Source organism: Drosophila nasuta, chromosome 2L (assembly GCF_023558535.2).
Source record: "Drosophila nasuta strain 15112-1781.00 chromosome 2L, ASM2355853v1, whole genome shotgun sequence".
Taxonomy (NCBI): Eukaryota; Metazoa; Arthropoda; class Insecta; order Diptera; family Drosophilidae; genus Drosophila; species Drosophila nasuta.
Window position 1 is genome coordinate 3,825,618 of NC_083455.1, and position 24,177 is coordinate 3,849,794.

The 24,177-nt window shown below is 39.4% G+C and overlaps 3 protein-coding genes across 8 annotated transcripts in view; 1 reads left to right on the forward strand and 2 right to left on the reverse strand.

The window, feature by feature from the left end:
* The first annotated feature begins 85 nt into the window (after positions 1–85).
* LOC132798785 (A-kinase anchor protein 200) lies at positions 86–15,656 on the forward strand. 4 transcript variants are annotated; one of them, XM_060810762.1, is made up of 6 exons: positions 86–241; positions 11,503–11,744; positions 11,810–12,241; positions 12,305–12,835; positions 13,124–14,224; positions 15,386–15,656. In XM_060810762.1, the coding sequence occupies exons 2-6, from the start codon at positions 11,553–11,555 to the stop codon at positions 15,461–15,463; spliced, it is 2,334 nt and encodes a 777-aa protein (XP_060666745.1). In that variant the 5' UTR covers positions 86–241; positions 11,503–11,552; the 3' UTR covers positions 15,464–15,656. The 4 variants fall into 4 exon arrangements, with proteins under 4 accessions (XP_060666745.1, XP_060666743.1, XP_060666746.1 ...); XM_060810760.1 differs by having other exon boundaries at positions 12,305–14,224; XM_060810763.1 differs by lacking the exon at positions 13,124–14,224 and having other exon boundaries at positions 88–241.
* Positions 15,657–16,447: 791 nt separating this feature from the next.
* LOC132798789 (protein gurken) lies at positions 16,448–18,838 on the reverse strand. The gene is made up of 4 exons (XM_060810770.1): positions 18,641–18,838; positions 18,091–18,464; positions 17,244–17,972; positions 16,448–17,179 (listed from the first exon to the last, which is right to left on the reverse strand). The coding sequence occupies exons 2-4, from the start codon at positions 18,158–18,160 to the stop codon at positions 16,977–16,979; spliced, it is 1,002 nt and encodes a 333-aa protein (XP_060666753.1). The 5' UTR covers positions 18,161–18,464; positions 18,641–18,838; the 3' UTR covers positions 16,448–16,976.
* A 265-nt stretch (positions 18,839–19,103) lies between these two features.
* Positions 19,104–24,177, reverse strand: part of LOC132798787 (LIM/homeobox protein Lhx3) — a 33,228-nt gene continuing 28,154 nt past the window's right edge. The window contains exons 1-7 of one of the 3 annotated variants that reach the window (XM_060810766.1): positions 23,221–23,759; positions 22,065–22,239; positions 21,747–21,949; positions 21,487–21,679; positions 21,272–21,423; positions 21,009–21,203; positions 19,110–20,553 (exon numbers count right to left, since the gene is read on the reverse strand). In XM_060810766.1, the coding sequence (XP_060666749.1) occupies positions 20,219–20,553; positions 21,009–21,203; positions 21,272–21,423; positions 21,487–21,679; positions 21,747–21,949; positions 22,065–22,239; positions 23,221–23,329 (1,362 nt within the window). In that variant the 5' untranslated portion in view covers positions 23,330–23,759 and the 3' untranslated portion in view covers positions 19,110–20,218. Of the gene's footprint in view, positions 20,554–21,008; positions 21,204–21,271; positions 21,424–21,486; positions 21,680–21,746; positions 21,950–22,064; positions 22,240–22,370; positions 22,500–23,220; positions 23,760–24,177 lie in introns of those variants that run through there. The other 2 variants (XM_060810767.1, XM_060810764.1) reach the window with 2 other exon arrangements.

Sequence of the window (24,177 nt, forward strand, 5' to 3'; positions counted from 1 at the left end):
TGTGATATACTGTTTTTACTAAATGAAATGTGACCATGTCTGAATTTTGGTATATTTTTTACGCCAAATGGTATATTTTAAAATTCATTTTGCGGTCACGCTACTTTCCACCGCATTCGGTTTGTTTAACAGCTCTACAAGACACAGAAAGTAGTTAAAAAGAAAGACGAACAGCGGTTTTTATATCGATACTCAGTTTATAAGAATAAAGCGCGTGTACATAATACAAGTTGTGAGCCAGGTAAATGCAATTAACAATTTTCATTTCATTCATAACAAGTTTGAAAAAAGTAAAGAAAAAATATGGCAAATACGAAATTTGAAAACCAAGCCAAGCTGTCTGAGTGCTTATGTGTGTGTGGAAGTGCTGCTGTTGAAATTCTGTATAACGCTTTATACAAATAAGTATGTGTGTGTGTGAATGCGAGTGTAGGACGAGGTTTTGTGAATTATAACTTGAAAATGTATACTCAAATAAGCATTAACATGTTTCTTTAGTATAAAGTGTGCTAAATTAAAACTGTACCGTTTGAAAATACACAGTCTTATAGATGCAAGTGTCGCAGACAACTCAAACAAGCGGAATTCAAAAAGGACGCCATTCTCTTGTTAGTGTGTGTTGTGTATGTGTCCGATTTTGGGCTGGGCGCGATAAAAGAAAAATCTGTACAATATCATTTCTAAATTTTTTTTACGTATTGATGTAGTGTTTCTATTCGCAGTAGTCTCTTTGTTTGAGATGTAATATCTCTTCCATCTTGCCGGCTAGTAAGTTTTTTGAGGTGTTATTGCTGTTTTTTTTCTTCTCAATTTTGGGTGTGCCGCCTGCAAATGCGTCGGCGTTGCCACTATGTCGCCTCGGTCGGCGTCGCTGCCGGTGGCTTTGTATCCGTTTCGCTCTCTTTCTCTCGTATCTCGCTCTATCCTATCTCGCTCGCTTGCTCTCTGTTGCCTGTTTCGCATTCTACGCTGCTTTTTCACATTCTTCCCTTGCGTGCTTCATTTATCCTTTTTACGCTTTGTGCTGTCACTCGTTCGTTCGCTTGCTCCTTGCCTTACCGCTTCTTACGTTCGTGTGTATGTGCATATGTGTGTATGTACGTACACGTTCACGAATACATGTGCACGTGTATGTTCATGTGCGTTGTCTGTGGTTGAAACTGGCTGTCCGCCTGTGTATGCGTGAGTGCCTGTCTGCCTAGTTCAAGATGCCTGACTTGACTTATTTTTCATTGTCGTTGTCGCTGTCGCAGTCGTTGTCTTGTCTTGGGTTTATTCTTTGTTTGAGCAGTCTCGCCTTGTCTCGTCTGAAGATTACACTTGCCAACACGCACATGGAACTTGATTGCAAAAAAATCCTTGGATAGTGCAAATGGTCCATCAAAATGTGACTTACTTTCGCCCGCTACTTGATTATCTCTACAGATTTCTTTTCCATCACTGAAGATCGTTTGCTGTATACTCTTGTTGCTTTCCTTGCATTAATACATATTGCGTCGTAGCTTTTCAGTCAGTCCAGTCGTAGCTTATAATAACTACAACAATTATGTATAAGGCTGAGAGACGAGCAGAGGCAGAGGCAGCCACCGCCCTAACTGGCGTCGCTGCACATTTACATGCCTGTCTGTGGGCTTATGTGTATGTGTGTGTTTGTGCAGTGTAAATTCACTGACTCAGCCCCAATTTATTATCCCATAAATTTGTAAATCAATTTTTAGTACTATTAATCATCTATTAGTTAATATATTATGTATTTTTACTTATTTCCATTTCTTTTTGTTGGCTCTAGTCCTGTAATAAGAGTTTCACTGTCGTTTTTTCTGCTAATGCACAAACCAATTTGGATTTTTATTGAGATTGCGATTGGGTTTGTTATTGTTATTTTGAATTTGAGTTGAATTGCATTATATAGCATTCGGTTCGGGGCTGTATTGAAGTCGTTTCAAATTTCACAATTTGTCAGAGAGGCTAAACAGGGTTTTGCTTGCGGGTGAAGAAGGGACTACGACGGGGGAATTGGGTACGTTCTGTTGCCGACTGCGGTTGCTATAAACGCAAATCACATTTGAGGTAATACTCGATATACGTTTTCGTACTGCCCGCCAAGTGTAATTTGTGGTTAAACTAAACGTAGCTTAGTTGCATTTGTTAACAAATCTTGAAACCAGATTTATTATTAATTTTTGTTATCGACTTTTAAAAAAGGTTAGAAGAGAACAAATCAAATACTGTTGTAGCTTAAAGAATTGTGTTAATATTAATCGGTAAACATATCTTATTTAGAGTTTATGGCGGCAAAAAAAATGAAAGTGACAGTAAAAGTAAAGCATAGTTAGAGCACGACCTTCAGAAAAATCATTTTTTAACGCGAACATTTTAAAAAATGTTATTCATATTTGAAAATGAATCAAAATTTATAGATTGTTTTTAAATTTTATTACCTTTAGCGCAACTAACGATTGCCTAGAGAATACTAGAATCATCTTGGATTACTTGACGAGTTAGAAATGTATTATTTTTGCCTCAAATTTTATAATGAAAATTAATTTAAAATGTAAATCTTTAATTTTGTATTGGATTAAGTCCACATCATGGAATAACTTAAACAACAAAGGTTCATGTCTAAGATAATCACTTAGAATCCTGTGACATGGCAATAATGTGTCAGTTGTGTAACGTTTGGTGACTTCCACTAGAAATCACTTAAAGTTCCCTGACACCCCTGTATAACTACAGTAAGTTGAATTCAATCTGTCTAATAGATGTGACTTAATCAATTACATTGAATTTGGTAAATTAATTTTAAACCTAAAAGTTCTTGCCATCAGTATACCATATGTATAAATGTAAATAGTTTATTCATGTATTTTATATTTGGTGAAAATATATGAATGTAAACTTGATGATGAATAGGTGGCAGACTAGCAATTGTGAATCTTCTTGTCGAAGGGCCCACTGTACTCTATTCTCACTACATTACAACAACAATAACAAAGTGCCTGCTTTTCTCAAACAACGCAATTTGTGGCGATCAGCATCGCATGGCTTATCGCAACGAAACGAAGCGAACCGAAGTGGACCCGAAATGTGCAGCCAGCCGGCCGGCCGGCTGTTGTTTGCCTCTTCTTCATCCCGACCTGTGTTGTTGAGTTGTTTTTGCCGTCTCTCATTTCTTGTCGTGCACTGTGGCATTTGGCTTTATTTGTTATTCTTGTGGATTGATTTTTGCTTGGATTACGAATATTTTTTGATTGTGGCATATTTATTTGTTATTTATACATATAACAGAAGAGGCTTGTGATTTGCCGTTGCTGCCACTACTGCCTCTTTTTGTTGAATTAGCATTAATAACAATTTAAATTGCGCGACCGACAACTATAAATAAACAAATAATTGCAAACATACCTTCATCTATGGATATACATTAGTGAATATACATATGTATGTATATGTGTGTTAGTATTTCAAGTGGTTAGGATTGCTTTTTTTGTTCGTTTTGTAGTGAGGAGTGGGAAAATCAAGTGGTAAAAATGTGCTGCCTTGATGAAAATATATGTACATATGTACATTTGTACATATTCATAGCAAACCGCAAGAATACTACGCACTCATGCACATGCTCATACGCACACACAACGGCAAATCAGCGATGGCGTCGCTTCAGGAGATGATGGAGTGATGGAGCGTAGCTCCAAGACACATCTTTTACACACATGTGGCCATTGAAGACCGAAATGTGGGGTGTGGGGAGTGGGTGTGAAACACTGACAACTCTTGTCAACACTTTGGCATTCGCAAGCTAAATTCGAGTGCTGCTTTGTCTTTATTGTGTGTGCAGTATTGCAGCGTATTTCGATAACAGGCGAACGCATGAATTCTTTTCCAATTAAATTGATAAGCGATTCGATAATCAAGCTAAATTTGAACAATTAACACACAACTATTCATAAAGTAAACCATGGATTTTCGCTGAGTAGTGCGCAAAGTCAAAAGAAAACATTTATTGCTATCTCTCTCTTGCTTATATTTCCATTGTAATGTCATTGTTTATTTAAAGTTGGTACAGCGTCCGCTGGCTGCCATGTGGGGTCATTGTGTGTAGCATGAATGGCAAAATAAAGCAATAAAGTGTTCATGTGCACACTCACACAGTTAAACACATGCATTTATATGCAAGCACAATGTGCGTATCGATGCCGACGCCAAGGCTCATTAGTTTTGTTATTGACTCCTTACACAAGCAACAGAAGCAACAACAACACTAGTAAGAAAGAACAACAACAGCAATATCACTATCGCTTTTATCGATAACTGCTGATGATGATGGTCACTCAATGCAATATTGTTGCTGCTGCTGTTGTTTCTGAAGCCCGCATTTCAGCTGTTGACGCCGCGCTGCTGACGCTTCCGGCCTTTCTCTCTTTGTCTGTCTTTCTGCCTCTGCTGTTCTTGTTGTTGATGCGTTGTTCTGCTGCTTTTGCTGCTGCTGGTTTGCTGCTTGCACTCTGGGTAAGTGTATGAAGTAGAAGTTTCTTTTTCGTCGTCGTTGTTGCTTTTTGCTGCTTCTGCTTCGGCTTCTGCTGCTGCTTCTCATCGTCGTCGCTGATCATGAGTCGCCCAACGGCAACAGTCGTCGTTTGTTGTTTGACTTGAGCGGTTTGATTTTGTTGTGTGTTTTTCGTTCACGTTGTGTTGTGCGTCGGCTTTTTTCGCTGCCTAACGAATCGAGTAATTCCTAATTTTGTGTGCTGCTGAACTGAAGTTGAAGTTTAGTGCGTGGTTAACAACTTGTTGATGAAAGCAGAAAGTGCTTTGCACAATAATTATACCGTTTAATTGGAAACTTGCCTTTTAATTCCACCAATAACCTGAGAGATTAAGGGAAAGCTCTTTATTATCCTCGGTTAGATATTTTCGTGACCACCCGTGCAGCTGACAACTGAAACAACAGAGAGAGAAAGAGATAAAAGAGTAAGTACCGGAAATATGTAAGCAGAAGCAGCAGGCGTCGATTTGTTGCCATTTGTCGCTTTGTCGTCTTATGAATTATTTATGGCTGTATTAAAATGCCGTTTACAATACCAAAGTAGTCCGCAGATTACCGACTTCGTACTGAGTGAAGACTTTGTGCAACGCTTTGAATTCCTAATCAGAAAAAATTGATGAGAAGCGACCGACCGCGCGCCACCTGTGGCAACAACTCAATTCTAAGTGAAACCAAACGCAGCAAACCCCCAAGCAATCCATCTTTGGTGACTAATTGGCACTCGCCTTTGTCTCAACTGCCAACTCCCCAGCAGTACTACAAACTAGTGCGCAACTAGCGAAATCACTGATGCAATTGATCATTGTACAATTACAGCAGCTGAAGACAGTTTGTCACCTTCTGACTTATAGAAAACTTGAACTGCTAACGGCCATAATCCTCCACAGCTGTATACAAACTAGCTAGTTCGCGATTAGAGCAATTGCCGTAAGACTTTCTGCACGCTCGCTCTTGTGTTTTAATAAGCCGCAAAATCGAAAGACTAAAAAAGCGAAAGAGGGGTAGAGAAAGAACAAAAATAGTCGAACCGGTTCAGTTGCAAAAGCAGACGCAGCCCACTTTTTACCTTGTATGCTTTCTACTTGCATCCGCATCCTTTAACATTGTGTGTGTGTGCTTGTATATTCAAGTTTATTGCTGCTACACTTGCCAAGTCTCCTCGAAGCGTTGCTGTGCTTCAGCGAGTGGGCTCTGATCTGGTCAGTTGCAAGAATGTTGCAAAGTGGAATTGAACATTTGAATTTTTGATGGCTCTTCAAAAGAGCTGCTATCAATTGATTTTTATCAATCCGTTATTTAAAAAAAGTGTGTCCAGCAGTTGACCGTAATTATTATAAGTTATATTAAATACGTCGCATAGACTCTTCATGTGTTCTAGATGAGTCATTGAAATTATAGACAATTTATTCATAATGCATTATTTGGGCTATAAGTCTTTTAAGTATGTGTTGTTTTTATTGAAAAAAAGGTATGGCTTTTGTTCTTTTCAACTTTTTAAAATTAAATTTTGCTCGCGGATGAGAGATAAACCGTGTTAACTCAACTTTTTATTGGGTTGATGTCTAAAAAGAAAACGCCAAAAAAGATAACTGTTGTTGGCTCCCCCCACTCTGATTAAACGTGTTTTGTAATATGATCGCTTGGCAATTTAAATCTGCAGTACAAAAAATGGTTCGGTATTAAAGAAAATAAAAAGATTGCTTGCTTATCTACTTTTTGCTGACTACTTGGCTGCTGTCTTTTACTTTCTTGACACATGCCCAGAGTTATGTATTATGTTTGTCAAGATCACACACACAGATGGAACAGATAATGCGAAAATCTCCCAACACACATTTGTTTAAATATATGTGTATAAATATCTTAATGTATAAGCGAGTCACGTAGCTCCCACACTTTGATATGATGTGAAGCAACAAAAATCAAGAATATTAAATTGTCATCCTATTGTTAAGAATAAAACTCTGAATCATATACGATGAGGTTCCGAGTCCAATGCAATTGATAGGGAGTTTTGTTTTCTTTGGGCTTCATTCGTTTATCAATCGACTGCTGGTTGCCTTCTACAGACACTTCCTCTCTATGACTGTATTTTCTTTTCATTCTTTTTTTTTTATTCTTTTTATCATATGGTGGGGTGTTTGTAGGGGGCTCGAATAGTAAAGCGACTATTGACCACACTACCGTTATAGCAATGTGAGCTTTGTATGCGTGGGCTTGTATTTGGGAGTATTGCTATGTACATACACATATCAATGATGAATTCTGAAGCATTCAAAGACTCTTGATGGACGGACGGATGGATAACATGCCACAAAACAACTGACCAACAGGAAATGATAATTGAAAAAAATATTTTCTTAATTTTTAATACTGTGACTTTTTCTTCGAACAACGTACGTTTGTTGCATGTAATGTACTTGTTACTAATTATGGAATGCACTCGTTTTACGTACATATCCTTTCCAACATCGGCAATAAAAAAAACAGCGACAACCAATTATATCCGGTTACTTGAGACAATTTCTGAGACGCTACTGTATTGCTTTTGACAATGTTCTGTTTCTTTTTCGTCTTGTTTTCTTTGTGTCTTTCGCACACATTTCTCTTATTTTTAGCTTCCTTCTCTTTTTGGCTGCGTAGGTCAGTTGTAGTTGTTGTTGGTGTAAACGTAGCTATGCATATGTATGTTGTGTTTAAATTACTTGATTTCTGATTGCAGATTGGTTTTGTGCTTTGCTTAGGCGTGGCTTATCAGCACAAGCAACACAAACAGACGCAAGCGTATCAAATGGCAAATAATATGACAAATGTGCAATGCTTGCACTTGTATGACAAAACATATACCATGCGCATGTGAATGTGTAAGGTGTGAGTGTATTGTTATGTCTACTCTAGTGCCCTTCGGTCTATTTTCTCATATACATATTCACACTCAGTCAGCGATGCCTGAATGAAGAAATTGGAAGGAATGTGTGTGAGATTGAACTGAGTGCATTTGCAATGTCTATGAGTGCGTGTATTTGTGTATGTGCGTGTTTGTCAGCTGTTAAGTGCGTGCAAAGTGTCAGTGGAAGGGCAATCAGAGGGGGATGCTGTGACTGTGGGCGTTTGTTTGATTAGTTTATAAAAGTTCAATTACGTCTGCTTGCTTTAAGTGCGCGCGCACTTATCATGTTGTTTTCAGTGCTATAAATGCCCTATTCAATTGTGTACAACAATGCAACCAACTGGAATGTACTCACAAACATTCGTATCGTCCATATGTGTGTGTGGTATGACATGAAATTAATGTTTGTCCAGTTGGCTAGCCCCGACGACGAGCGAGAGCGACCGAGTGTTGTACGCATTCCTGCACAATCAATTTAATTTACGTATCTTGTCCGGGATGGCTACAACGATCTTCCAGTGGTGTGGAGGAGGGGGAAAAGAATTGTGTGGGGGAAGGGGAGTTAAAGTAGTAGCCGGCGTCAAATTGAAAGCGCAGCCGCAGCGCAGCTTAAAGTGTCAAAATTGATAGAGAGCAGACAATTCAACGCACATATTCACAGATACACATACATTCATGTGTGTGTGTGTGAGTTCAGCTCCTTTGTGTGGCTGTTGTTGCATTTCGAACACGCTTCGTTGTTGATAAATGCGCTTTTATTTATAGACGACACCACTCTGCTTCGGTGGCTGTGTTTGTATGTGTATGTGTATGTGCATGTGTTTGTGTTGCTGCTCTTTGCGTTTTCCTTTGTCCCTTCAATTTATAAATTTTCTTTCACTGAAAGGCGCGGCTTAAAAGGCAACAGCAAGAAAAGAAAGAACCGTGAGAGTCCAGTGGCTTTTCTATTGTACTCTGAATTCTGTGCGCTTGCATGTGTGTGTTCGTGTGCATCACATCAAAGGTCAAGTTTAAATTGAATTTAACTAATAAAAGTCAAAAAAAGAAAAGAGAAATTCATTGCTTTTAACAAATGCCGACACAGCAGCACTCAAAGCTCTTTTGAGTACACATTTTTGTTCGTCACTTTCAGACAGCTCTCATTAACTTCAACTCTAACTCAACTCTCGCTCTCAATTGAATGTGAGTGCAAAGTTGAGCGCGTGCTATGTTCGATTAGATTTGCATTTTGTGCATGTCATCTCTCAATTGCAGTCAGTGTGCAGTCTGGCAACGCCATAATATTTTCGGTTCGCTTCTGTTGTCTTATGTGGGCCGCGTCGGCGCTCAAGCATTTTCACACGCCCCCATCCCTCCCTGCTCGGGTGTTCGGATGTGGCGTAGTGTCGTTGACGCCGACGTCAATGTCAGCGTTGGCGTCGCTGCTTCGTTGGCATGGCAACTTCGGGCAATGACCGTCGTCGTCGTTGCTGTTGTTGTTGTGCGCTGTGTGGTGTAGTAGTATTATTTGGTATAGTGTGTGTGTGTATTGCAGTAGCAGCAGTAGTAAAATCGTAGTAGTAAATTGCCGGCCGGCAACCCTCTTATTGTCGTCCTTGTTCTCTTGTCCTTTTTCCTTTTGCCTTACCGATGCGTCATACCGCAAATTTACTTGCGCTTTTATATATTCACGTTGTTGTTGCTATTTTTGCATTGTATGCGCACAGTTGGTTTTTCTGCTGTCTATTTGGCAAGGGTTGAGTTACGGCTCTACACCTGTGTTAGCTTGTGTCAGTGAGTGTTCATGTGTGTGTTGGCATATTCTGGCGATTACTCATCAACATTTTTGCATACAGTGCTATCTTATATGTTGAAAATCTAATTTGTAATTATACGATCAAATTAATTGCTGCCTCTTGGCTTTTATTATTTTTTGTATTCAATTCACTATGTTGTGAAATATAAAACTAATATTAAATATTTTTTATACAATATAATAGAATGATTGAATGTTTGATTTGATTAGCTTCATAGACAGAGTTGGTCAGAGTTCAGCTTCAAGAGCAGTAAGTCTTCGGCATAGCAAAAGATAAACATTCGTTCTAAATTTTTATGCCCATGGTCGTTAAATATGCTTTAGATTTATTCCTGTTCTTGTGGGATTGAAACATTGTAAAGTACATGGCTGGTTTGGTTTCTCGCTTGCTTGTTTTTGCGTTGGCAACAAGCAGACATCCAAGCTAACGCGTCTGTCAGTCAGACAGACAGTCAGTTGGGTTTAACTTTTTCGAGTGTTTTTTTTTTTTTTTTTGGTTCATTGAACGAAACTGATGAAACTTGATGTCTTGCTTGATGTTCGTTCGCTCAAAACTTCAGACCTTCTTGTTCTCCGTTGTTTTCTCTTCGTTGTTATTTAATGGCGCAATTTTACATACAGTAAACTTCGGCTACAAAGCAAACACAAGAGTAATTATGAAATGCAAAAAAATTGTAGAAAGTGACTATAGTTATTTTGCTTGTCTTTGCTATAAATAAAATAGCCAATTTCACATTGTTATGTTTTGCTGAGCCATTTTATTAAAATATTATATTTTAATTGCCGCGTGACTTTTTATGGTATACAAGGCTAAGCTGAAGAATGTGTGTTAATATCCTTTGATGAGTTATTTTCTAATTATTTGGTGTACCAGCACAAAAACAGCTGTTGGTGCTGCAGCTGAAGAGTCAAAGCATGAATAATGTTCAGATTACGCACACACATTTTTACTTACAGTACATGTGTGTGTGCATGTTTGTTTTTGCTTGTATGCAATAAAAAAATGGTGCCTTTCTGGCGGCAACTAAAGGTGGACATTTTGTTGCCGCGCCTCTGGAACTTTTATGCATGCTTTATTTTGTTGTTCAACCCCTAAACATGACGAAACTTCGCTTTTAATTTTTTGCGCCCATTTCCCCCATCTCTCTTATTCCTCTCACTTCATTAAAATTCTTTGGTACGGTTTCTGTTTCATTTACCAAGTCGAGTAATTCGATTTTCAAAGTGACGCATAGCACGCCAACAGCAAAAGCAACAGCAACAAGAATGGAACAGAATATCTAGCCATCTCGCTCTCGCGTACTTACGCTCTTTAACAGTGTGAGTGCGCGTGCAAATGCGTGTGTATGTTTATGTGTGTGTATCTTTGTGATGTTTCATTAAAATTTCCTGGATATAAGAGATGATTCATGCGCCATTCGATTCTGTTGTTTCCATGATTTGCTGCCGTCTACTTAGCTAGCTTGCTTGCTAGCGTTATTCATTTGTTTAAATTTGTTGTGCCAATTTTTCAGTCAGCTATAGCAAAAGTGATAAGCGCGTCGACCTCCGACGTCGACGAACACTTGCCCGGGTGAGCAGAGATGAGCCAAATTCCACGCTGTGACTTTCACTGTGACAGTGACTGGCAATGTGATAGTGACTGAATAACAATGATAGTAACTGTGCTTTTCTTCTTATCGCAGCCAGACTCGAAAAATGCGAAATAAAAAGAATTAAAATTCTTTGTTGATTAATCAACTTGCAATTTGTATAGTAACTTAATATGGTTACTTAAATAACCAACTATAAATTCATTGGCTTATGGGTAGAGAGTGAAATAAGTGCAGTTGTTCAGCGTGATTCGTTTTTTATGCTTATCTTAAGTGGGTTGGGTTTTGTTGCCTCTGTTGCAGCTGTGCCTTGGGCATGCACCTTATCATAGCCAACGGAGGAACCGCAGTCACATTAAAGAAACGCAAACTTTTCTGGCGTGTAGACGTTGCCACAGCGGATAGCGGACAGCGGCTAGAAAAGTTGGCGTTCATTGAAATGTCAGATGTATAAATAAATTGCATGTTCTTTTTTAAAAGTGTGCCTTGTCATTTGGGCGATACTTGATACATTGTTGAACAACTAATTAAAAAACAATATATGCATACACACAACCCATATATGCATTCGATACAGATGCATATTGTCCATAGATATAGTATATGACAAACACAATTCAATTTTCTAATTATATCAAAATTCTTGTTGCAACCCGCATTTATTTTTACGACAACACAGATACACATAGAACCAATTAGTAATTCAATAACAAAAAAGGACCAGCAAAAATGGGTAAAGCTCAAAGCAAACGTTCAATTGATATCACCACCGATCCGAAGAAGGTTGGCGAGGGCAACGAAGTTGCTGGGAAACTCGAGAAAATTGAAGATGTCGATCAAACGGCGCCCGCATTAAACGGCGACGCAGCGTCGCCCAAGGAAAAGAATGCCGACAGCGACGATGCGGCTGCCACAAGCGAGGTAAGAACACAAGAGTTATGTCCGCAAACTTGGCGAAACATTAATTCAATTCCATTCAATTATAGAAAAAGGAAACTGAGGAGAATTCGGAAAATGACAAAGACTTGACAACCGAAAAGAACGCCGCAGATGCGGCACCCAAAGCAGCGGATGGCGCTGCTGGCGATGCAGCTGGCGAAGCCGCCAAGGATGAGACAGCAGCAGCAACTGGCTCGCCCAAGGAGGGCAGCGGAGCTGAGGAAATTTCCCCGCTGGCTGATGAGAGCATCAAGTCCAAGTCGAAGAAGGATAAAGTGAAAAAGAAATGGTCATTCCGCAGCATCTCGTTTGGCAAAAAGGATAAACAGAAGCCAGCCAAGGCCGAGGATCCAGCTTCGCCAACAGAAGCAGCTGCAGCAGCGGCAACTCCAACCACCCCTGAAGCAGCTGCAACAAATGGCGAGGCAGAGCGGCCAGCAGAAGCAGAGGGAGCAACGGCATCCGCAGCAGCCCCAGAGGTAAACCCACAAATACAACTGCAGCTACGAAAGTTTAACTAATTGTGTTTAATGAATCTACAGCAAAGCGCGGATGCAGCAACTGCAGATGCGACATCCAAGGCAGCAGCACAACCCACTGAGAATGGAGCAGCCAGCGAAGAAGAGAAGAAGGAGCAACAGCTAAACGGTGACGACAAGACATCTTCTGCCCCAGCAGCAACATCAGTCGCAGCCGCAGACGCAGTAGCAACAGCAGTAAGTGAGGAGACGGTCAAGGTCGAGCCAGTCGTTGAGGCCACAAAAGTGGAACCTGCTGCAGTGGAGCCAAGCGTTGTTCCGGAGCCCGTTAGTAACAATGAAACCACCGAAGTTGTTACCAATGGCCATGCAGCTGCAGCCGCCGATGTTGTGTTGACCAATGGCGACAAAAATGGTTTGGCCGAATCACCAACCGAACCGGAAGCAGCCCCCACCAACAATGTGGAGGAGGAGCAGCCACATCAGAATGGCACTAATGGAGTTGGAGAGAAGAACGACGAGACTGCCACGCCACCTCCAACACCCGTTGCAGAGTCCGAGGCCGAGCAAATTAAGATCAAGTCGCAAATCGAGGTAAAACAAATAGACACAGAAAACAACACTGTAAATACGAGTACCACCACAACAACAACAACAACAACTAGCACAGCTACAGAGAACAACAACACCACAAACAAACAAACAACAACAGTAGAAATCACTGAAATTGAGACAACTACTAAGACCGAGACCGTTGCAGGCGCAGAGTTAGTTCAGACCCAAAATAATACACTACCCAACATCACAACAACAACCACCACCAACGACACTATCAACACTGTCTCCGACAATTCCGCTTCTCTACCCACTTCCCAACTGCAGGATGAAGATGTGCAAGCCGAAGGCACCGAGGAAGAACAAGTGGTTGCAGCAATCATAGAGGCAGTTAGTGAAACCTCTGATCCCGATTCCGAAGGTTTTGTTCTTGTTGCACCTCAAACAGAAACCGAGTTAGCTGAGCCAACTCAAGAAACGGTTTCGGCTTCAGCTTCCCCTGTTGATACACTAGAACTTGTCCCCGAGCCCAAGCTTGAAAGTGCTGTAGTTTCTGTCGATGAGACAGCTGATGATGAAGGTGAAGCTGTTGCTGCTGCTGCAGAGCCAGCTCAAGTTGTAGTCGAGTCGAGTCTTCCGCCACCATTGCCCAAGTCCCCACCGCCCTCACGTGTATCGGCCTTTGCCTTGACAACTGACGACGATGACAACGACGACGAAGTTCCAGCAGCAGCAGCTGCACCCGCAGCGCAAGATACGAACGACAAGTTGGTCGAGGAGAAGGATCAGCCAGTGGAGCAGGAGCAGGAGCAGGAACAAAAACAAGATCAAGGGCAAGAAATAATAGCTCCATCAACACCACCACCACCAGCAACAACAGAAGAAGTAGTAGAGCAGGATGCATCGCTGCTCAGCGAGATTGAACAACAAGCTCAGGTGATTGTCGAGAAAATCACAGAGCAGGCAGCAGATTTTGTCACAGAGCAAGTGAAACAAGATGTGCCTCCCTTGATTGATGCCGAAGTCGAACCCATTGAGAAAGTGAGCGAAGAGCAAAGAATCAGTCCTGTTCCTGTTGCAAGAATTGTCACCGACGTTGATGAAGATGATGATACGAACGAAAAGGATGTTGATACTAACAAGACGGTAGATGACATTGTTGAGCCCCCGGTCGAAGAAATTGCTTCACAGCCAGATGTGCTCATCCAGAGTCTGACTGCTGCCGTCGATGAGCTCTGTTTGCAGGATAACGTTGAAGAGAAGGCCCTAGATGAGACGCCGGCGCAGAATGAGGAAAAGCAAACAGATAGCGATAATAAGATTGCGAATGAAACCGATATCAATTCCGAATCCGATACAGACATAACTAGCTTAACAAAAGAGATTCAGAGTCCAAAGCTGTTGATTGAAGCTGCTGCTCATTACGAGGTGAATAACAACTCCGAACTCGGTTGAATTTGACTTCACCACACCACACTTACCACTACTCCATAATAGATACATTCGTAACTCAACTCGTAACGAATCTTAACACTCGTCTCGCTCGTTCGCTCTGCTCAACAAATCACTTTGTGTGCCACAATAATTCTAACTATCTCCTGCATTTGGGCTCTCTCTCGCTCTCCCCCTCTCTCTTTGACTGTCACTCATTCTCTCATCATTGTTTTTCCGTATCATTGCTGTATCTTGCTCTCTTTGCTCTCTTTGCTTTCCTAAAAATGCATTTGTAGCTGCTGCTTAACAAAGCAGTGCGCCAAGCAGTTCAAACAAGCAGTAGTCTATCCAGTATTCTGTTACAGTTGCAGTTTATGTTAATGTTAACATTAATAGTATTCTAATGGTTAGGTTCTGTATTGCTTGCATTTGATGTTACAATTTCTGCATGATCTATTTATTACATTGTAAAAGGAATGAATTATATAAATCTAATTTTTTAATTTTACTAAACAATCAAAAAAAACTAGGTGCTAGACTGTAAAAAGTCGTATTGAATTGTTCTTGTGTGTTCGTCTGTCGTTCATAATTGCACTTTGTATTAACAAATCGCAGGCTGGCGCCTAACTTTCTAACTATCTCCTCCATCCATCCTACCTTCATTCATTCTAATACTGCATCACTACACTCAACACACACACACTTACAAGTACACAAACAAACACATCACACAACACAACACGCACACTTACAACACAAACAAAAGCACCAGCAACCTAATGTACACTCCAGCTACCCGATCTAACAACTCTGTTTGGCCGCAGTAAACGCATTTAAACTCAGACTATACAACTGTACCCTATTTATTAATAATGAAAAGAAAATGAAGTTCAAGTCATTGAAGATACTACATCAAAAATTTCCATTCCTAGTTTTTTTTTTTTTGTATAATTAATTTTTGATATATTTTTGTTGTTATCTGTAACGAATCTTTTCCCCCATATTTTTAAATCTTTTATTGTTGTTGTTGTGCTTTAAGTTGCTTATCCGTTTTTCGCTATGTGTTCATGCTCCCACCAAATCGACATTATTTGTGATATTTTTAAGCATTGTATATTATTGAACTAATGAACGCTCATATATTTTTTGTTTTAGGAAACTGCCAAGGACATCAAGGAGAAAAACGCCGCGGCAGATGTTTCAACACAGGACCTGCCCGTGACATGCGAATAATACTAATAATTATTATATATATTACATATTATTAAAAACAAAAGAAACAAAACAAAAAAAAATACAAAAATCAGAAAAAAATACAAAAACAAATAAGAAAACGCAACGTAAAACCAACAATTAAAAGATAAACACGAGAGCAAAAAAAAGCAAAATACATTTTTAACATTTACATATTTTAATCATTTTTGTACGAATTTCATATCCCTAATCCAAGATTACATGAGCAAATATTCAAGAAGAAGAAAATGACAGAATATACAAATCACACACACACACATTGATTAACAACAACAACAACGTCGTCTCACCACCACCAACGAACACCACACACACTATTACCACCTCGATCACCTACCGAAAGTCGAGGAAATCGATTTTCCCCGCATGTGATGCTGATGATGGTCCAACCGAATTTGATGATGGCGCAATTTTTCAATCTTGACATTTGCAAAGAGATCATTTCCATTTACACACACACACACATACATATGTATACTCGTATAATCCATCAACACGCATTTATATACATTACACTACATTCGATATACACCACACAACTACACATACACACACACAAACACACACTCACGCATACATACCATTGTCATATTGATGATCATGATAAACGAAAGAAAGAATTCATCAATACAATGATGAACGAATTTTTTGAATAATTTCTACTATACATTTAACTGTAAGTTCTAAGAAATTTGTAAAGAATTTTTTGACGAAATATTGGATAAATATATATTATAAAATATAAAACCCAGCCATCGCTCGACTGAACTGAACTTGAGCTTCGATATAGTGGAATGAATGAGAATAATAATCAATGGTTTGATACACAAACAAGGGGAAGTCCACAAAACTGTCCTACAATAAAACAAATAAAAAACAAAAAAAAAAGCAAAAACAAAAATAGTTTGTAAACTAAAAGAAAGAAAATGAAACGCACACAAGTAATTTTCAAGTTTTACAAACTTTTGAGTCCCGATTTTTTTAATGCATTATAAAGTGATTTTTGTTCATAATTACAAGAATTAATTAATTTTACATCCTTTGTTCGATTTCTTGCGTAACAAAGTGTTACAAAAAATATTAATAATAACAGAGATAAACGCTAAGTTTAATTATTAAATACACACTAAATAGCGTAACAAAATGTTACTACAAAAACAAATCTACTAAGCTTAAATCGAAGCTTCTAAAGCAAAGAGCGCTCTTATTTTGCAACTAAATACAAAGAATTTACAGAAATTATAATTAATTAAATAAATTAAAGCGTTGCGCAACGTGAAGAAAAGTAAATGAAAAAAAATACTAAGGAGGAAGTAACAATCTTAGAAAAGAAAAAACAAGAAAAATGCATTCTTTCAGCATTTGTAAAAAAATGAGTGAAACAAAAATAATCGTTTCAAAAAACAAAACGCGCTTTTAGTTAAATTGGTTCTCTCTATAACCAATAAAGTGATTGACTGCAAAAAATGAGTTTGCAGCTCTCTCTGGATGCTCAACAGCTGACAAAAAAACGCTGCTTGTGCAAATGTAGTTGCTGTTGCTTACGTCGCTGAGCCAACACGTTGCGGAACATGAACACGGCGCCAAACACAACATAGATGGTGGATAGCAGAATGAGCATGGGGAACGAGAAAACAACGTGCGCCGTTTTTAGCTGTGGCTCCATCATGCTGGGCTGCAAAGGTACATAAACACCTGCATTGAAGGAGTGGGGAGTATTAAAGAAAGTCACCATGTGTTGGGTTGTTGGGTTACTCACCATCCTCAGTCTTTGAATCGCAGCGTTCGCCGACGAAGCCATCGGCGCAGACGCAATAATTGAAGCTATCGGAATTCGCCCAGCGATAGCAATTGCCACCATTGAGGCAGAAATCGGTTGCATAATTATCCTTGCACGGAAACTTGAAGCTGATGTCCTCCGAGTTGTTTGGTTTGCTTCCACTATTTGTGCTGCTCATCATTGTTGTTGTTTTTGTTGTCGTCGTGGTCATTGTTGGCACAGCATTAATGAGCTTGACAATGGCGGCTTCGCTGGCCAATAGTGGCGTACTGCTGACATCAGGCGGAGGTTCCCCCGTTGCCATTGTGTTTTTTGACAATGATGTCAGTTCTGTTGTTGCTGTAGTTTTTAATGTTGATGTTGATGTCGATGTCGATGTGGATCTTGTTGTGGTTGAGCTCATGCTCGTCGTCGGCGTTGATTCCTCATCAGTGTCTGTTGACCAAATCTCAGTAGCGCTTTCGCGCTCCGTTGTCACAATTGATGCCAATTCGCCCTCCAAATGATGAAGATCCGTTGGCATTTGGATGATTTGTCTAGAGTTGGTAAACAGCAGCAAGTCCCGTTGTGGCTCGCTCAGTAGTCCATCGTTCTGCTGTTGTTGTTGTTGTTGCTGCTGTAGTTCCATTTGATTCACCAGCTGGACCACATGCTCTTCAATCTCAAGCGTGTGCTGGCGCAACAGTAAAATTCGGCTCGAACAACAATCTGCAGGAGGAAGAGTGGCAAAACAGAAGCCAAAAGAAGAGCATAATGAGAGAGAGTCGTCAGTAAACAGCTGAAACTGCGGATATATGGCAACCCTGGGGCCGTGTTATTGTTTTACCTGTGACTGCGACAATTGTTGACAGCACGAAAATTACTTTCAATATGATTGGCATACATTGAATTTGCATTATTAGAAAAAACGCACGGAACGCAATGCGTTTTGAAACAACAAATATTTGATCGATTTGTGCTTGTTATGACTTTAAAAACGACATAAACAGTGAAAAAAAAACGTTCTTTTTTCTACTTATTGACCGTGTCGGTATTCGATGTTTTGATTTGAGAGAATCTTAAGGATCGAGCGGCGTATCGGCCGCAAATGCAATTTGACGTCGCAACAAAAACAAAAACATATTACACATTTGCATTCTCACGCCCAACAACTACAACAAGGGCTTTGCTGTGGCTGCTGCTGCGTTTTGTTGTAGTTTACTGCAAAATAAAAATAGAACATTTTACGACATTTGTTTTTCGATTTTGGCAGCACATTTTCTGCTTGTTGCTTGCTTGCTTTGCTTTTGTCGCACACACGCACACAACAAAAACAATACGCTCTGCTTAGGCGCTTTTTATAGATTAATTATTGGTTGGAATATGGAAAAACGCACCGTAGAATTGTTATGGGAACTTTTAATAACTGCAAAATTCAAATGACACGACATTATTTAGTCATTATTTTGTTGTCTATACATTTATATGTATGCAATTTTGTAATCAATTAAGTTAAGGCGCTAGGCGCAAAAAGCTTCCTCGCTGTTGCTGCGGGTGGCTGCTAATTAGACGTTGTTGCGCGAACGTAGGATAAGAGACTGAATGAGAAAAACAGACAACGACAGAACCAGCAGACAGATCAGAGTCGGCGGACAGACAGGGACAGAGAGAGAGAGAGAAAGCTGTATCACTTGTGCGCTCAGTATGAATGAAATAGTAGAAGTGTGCGATAGAGCAGCATAAAGAGATCAATTGCAACGGTATGATAAAATGAAGAGAATGTAGATTTCACTTAATTACTCACACATACACATATATGCAAACTATCAGCAGATATACACATCGGATGATCTGATAAGATCCGTATATCTGAAGAGATGATGCATAAAATAAAAAATAAGTTGCGTTTTTTTTTTAACAATTTGTTGTATCATTTTTATTCTTACATGTCAAATAGTAATTTATTTTTTATCGCATTTATTTGAAATAATTAAACTTATTGTAATACACAATAAATTTAAAAATTCGTTATTTGTTTTACGTAGTTTGCATTTTTTACTGAAGTTTCTATTTGCTTGAAATCATTGTATTTTTTTTGGTTTTTGGTTTTGGTATTACATTAGATATATTATATGTATGTATATACGACATCACTTTTTCGTAATTGATATTTCTCCTATGCAATTCTTGTATTCCTATATAAAGCAATAAATAACTGGTTTTTCCTTTTTTGGTTTCTGGTTTTGTTTTTTAACTGGGGTTCATCGGCCTAATAAATATTGTGCACTATGACCCCGCAATCCCCCCACTATACAGACTTAGTGTTATTTAAAATGTAGTTCTCCATTGTTTTTTTTTCACTATACACAAATATACAATATTTACATACATTAAATAATCAAACTTAAAAATTATATAAATAAAAGCGGGTAATAATCGTTATAACATTTAGACCTGGGATACATAATTACCACCATCGCAATCATCATCTAGGTATGTACTATGTACTTCTAAGTACAATGCTTGTTGTACTCAAAACTATTCATATCGTCATTAAGTATTTGGTTTTGTTTTGTTTTGCTTGGTTTTAAGGTTTATCCATTTTTTAAGTGTTAACTAAATAGAATTCTTGAGCAAATTGTGTTACATTAATTAGTAAAAGTAAGAAAAATGAGTGCATAATAATGCTTAATGCAGTCACGAACAAAAACAAAAATGTAAATGTAAAAGCTTGCTTGCGAATGCCAGCACTGTTAAGTGTAAAGCTTTAGCTCTCGTCCAGCGCTGTTAAGTGCACAAAAGCTTTTAAAATGGCGTCGTAACCGACTGTTATGTTGTTGCTTCTGCTGCTGCTGCTGCTATTGAGGCTGCTGCGATGTATGCTTTTGTTGTTGCTGCTGCTGCTGTTGGGCAGCTGCGAGCTGCAGAAAATTGCGTGATTGCATTTCAAAATAACGCAAAAGTAATTTTGAGTATCAGTAATGAACGCCGGGAGTTGCAGGATTGGGAGTTGCGGCTGCGGTTGCATTTGAATTGGATGTTGGCCCACTTCCGTTTCCAGAGGATCCCGTGTTTGTGCCACTGCTGTTATTGTTGCTATTGTTATTATTACTGCTTGCATTGTTGTTGTTGTTGTTGATGCTGGTGTTGTTGGTGCTCCCCGAATCGCCGAGCCAGGAGTCGGGACTGGGTGGAAAGTCAGGATAGCCCTGATCGGGACTAGAATCGTTGCTTAAATCTGAAACATTGTTGCTACTGTGCAGGCGATGATGTGATTTGTTTGGATGCATTCCAGCACCCACAGCGTGATCTGTAAGAAAGCAGAAAGAACATCGATTAAAATACACAACAAATAAGTTAATAGTAGAAAAACTTTATGCGAATAAACGTGTGAAAGCGGCTTGATGACGAACAATTACTGAATAAAAACCAAATACATGTAAATAAAGTTATATAAATGTACTAAAATATTGACTTGACTTTTGCACTATAAATTACTCCTTCAATTAGGACTTATTTTATTCTATTGCATTCAAATCAGCACTAATTATTTTATTCATAATTATATTCATACTTGTCGTTATCAGTGTAGTCAACAAATACAAATTTAATCATAGAAGAAGACATAGACATATATCGGTATTTTGGCGTCGAAAAAGCTTTCATCACCGCCTACACACATTTTCTGATGGCACTAAGTAATACAGTCATTCAAGCCAACCGTAGTTGATATTAAAACATCAAGTATACGACAGGTTTGCTTACCAATATTAGTGTATACAATATTGTCGGGATATGAGCCGAACGTGTGGCTTTGGCCCACCGCTGGCGGGGAGCGACTGCTCGGAGGATACTGCGATGGACTCGAGCTGCCATGCAAGTAGGAACCGCGTATGCTGTGCGGCGAGGCGCCTTCGTCCAGGCCCAAATTGACGGTGCTGTAGCTATCGTTGCTAAGATCTAATTTAAGCCAGGGAAAGTAATCATAAGTAAAAAAATTTCTTTATGTGAACCAAGCAAGGGCTTACCATGATGACTGAAGCTGTCGTAATCCACTTTCAGGTCATCCTTGTCGAGGAATTTGTCAGCGCGGGGCGAGCAGTTGCCCTTCATTGAGCGGAAGTATTGGCTCCATCGAGTGCGTCCTGCATCCTTTTTCAGGCGCTTCTCCTTGGCGCGCCTGCAACAACAACGGATTGTCAAGAGAGTTCAAGACAAAAAAAAGAGAGAATTTGTAACTAACCTGTTCTGAAACCAGACTTGCACCACACGCATATCGAGACCCGTGTCCTGGGACAGTTGTTCACGTACATGTCGGGCGGGTTTCGGGCTATTGTTGTACGCGGTCTTCAGAGTCTCCAGCTGCTTAGCGGTGATTGTGGTCCGCGGCCTTTTATTCGGCTGATCACCGTCCAGCGAGCCGTCCAAATAAAGACCTAGAAATGCGAGATTCACATATGATGTTTGTCTAACCCTAATTGGTCAAGGGTTTGATGTACATACCCTTCGCCTTAGCCTCCTCGTAGTCACGCTTACAGATGAGCTTGCGATCCTCCATCAGATAGAACTCATCGCCGGTGTTGAGGGTGCGCGAGCACATGGCGCAGAGGAAGCACTGCAGATGATAGACATTGTCCTGGGCACGACGCACCACCTGCGTTGGCGGTATTCCCATATCACAAGCGGAACACTTCGTACCATAACGTCTGTTCGACCCGAACATTGGCAACGGCGCAACGGGAGATTTTCATTAAAATCGGGGCAACAAATCAACACACACCCGCACACACACCGCAGGATCCGTTCGAGAAATTTACTTACTTGAAGAAGTCCTCCTTGCAGAACAGCTGCCCGTTCCGTGCGAAACACTTGTCGTTCAGCTGGGCGTGGCACTCGCTGCATTGTAGGCACTTGGCGTGCCATGTCCTCTCCAGCACCTTGAGTATGAAGCGATCGAGGATCAGTTCGTGGCATCCGCCACACTTTGGTATCGTTGCTGTAAAGAAAGAATTGCAAAAATACCAAATTGCTTTCATTAATATTAATTGCTTGTTATGATTTAGATAAATCATTAGTCACTATATGTACTATTCCAATTGTAACTATATTGGTTTGTTTGCTGTTTACCGATTTGCATTGTTTTCTGATTTTCAATATTTTAATATTTTCTCACTCGTAATTCAATTCAAAATGAATTTTAATTGAGCAATTTGTTTGTAATTTGAAGCTGTTTAGTCGTCTACTTTAAAACTGTCACCTCGAAAATTATAAAATTGCTTTGTTCAGATCTAAAATCGATTTCGTTTGTATTTCATATTCGATAGAGCAACAAATTCATTTTGTTGTTGAGTGTTTTACTCAACATTTCAAATTTTGTATTCCATATTGTTTCAACTGAAATTTTTTAAGACTTTTGTAATTTAACCTAAATGTAAGTTATAAAATTACTCTGATACATTTACATATTTTACACCATCCACACAGGTTTTAACTGAAATATATACATATGTATATAAAAACGAAAATTAACAAAAAAGATTATTATTATTATTATATAGCTTGATTTTTCTATTTACATTTGGAAATTAAGTAAATAATGTCTTCAAATGAATATTCGTATTCAATTGTATAAACTCTTTAATCATTTATAATAATTTAAGATCGAAATAATAAATGTGAGTTGACTGATTTTCTGTTGTTGGCAAATTTATCGAAAATAGTCAAGAATTACTATAGAATTTTCTTTGCGTTTTTATTATTATTGTGTACTTCTAAAACTTATTCAATTATTCTTTATTTCTGCATATTTTTTGATTTATTCTTCCCATCTGTCACCCTGTGCATCTTAATTTTTGATTTCTGTAGTTTTTAATCCATTTTAGAATTTTGTACAATAATATTGATTTGATTTCTATAGACTTTATCCATCTTTGAATTTTTTATAATAATAGTGGGTAAAGTAACTTCCGCAACTTACACAAGAGAAACTCTGGCAATTGACTAAGGTTAATGGGCGGTACGCGATCGTCACATTTGCCATTGGACAGAAAGTCACTTTTGAACATCATTAGCTTCAAAAGTTCCATGCCTGAACGATTTTAGGTGCTTGGCTAAGATGCTGGCTGAGTGTAAGACTGAGGTTGAGGTTGGAGGCTGATGAAATAGCGCTTATTTTCTCTACATAAATAATTATTGTATTTGACGCTCGTTTTCTTAAGGATGTTGCACACGCATTCACATTCACATTCACATTCAACATTTAATATTTAAAATATTCGATGGTCACATTTTTGGGTTTTGGGTTTTTGGCTTTTTCACACTTTTCGTGCGAGGCTGGCGCATGGCCATTGGCCGACGGGGCGACAACGACAACGGCAACGACGGCGAGGGCGACGATGGTAGCGGGGGCGACGCAGCGCGAGGTAACGACAAGCGTTTTACCGTTACCAAAGTTTGCACTTTGCAATGCGTTGTACGAATGACGACCGAGCGCTCGTGGAGCAAGTGCGGCGGCGTCGGCGCTTGGAAAGCAACTGACGAACCGCTGCTCAGCTTTGCTTTGCAGTCATATGTTGTTGCTGGCTATGCTTGTGTGGTGGTGGTGGGTTGATGGTTTGGTGGGTGAAGGTGGCACCCATACACGCACACATAGAGCGTCTGACATAATCACGCCAACAGCCCAACCCTTAGAAAATCAGACTGCACTTCCAATTGGAAACTGCTGCTGCACCCTGTGCTATTTTTTGTCGTTTCTGTTTCTGTTTTTGTTTTTGCTTTTGTTGTTATTGCTGTTGCTGTTGCTTTTGTTGCTGCTCATATTTTGGCTTTGCCAGTTTTCCAAGCTTCCCTTTTTGTCTTTTGGCCCCGAACAATTGAGTTTGGGTTGGTCTCTCAACAACAACAAAAACAATATCATCAGCCATTTGGCGGGGAA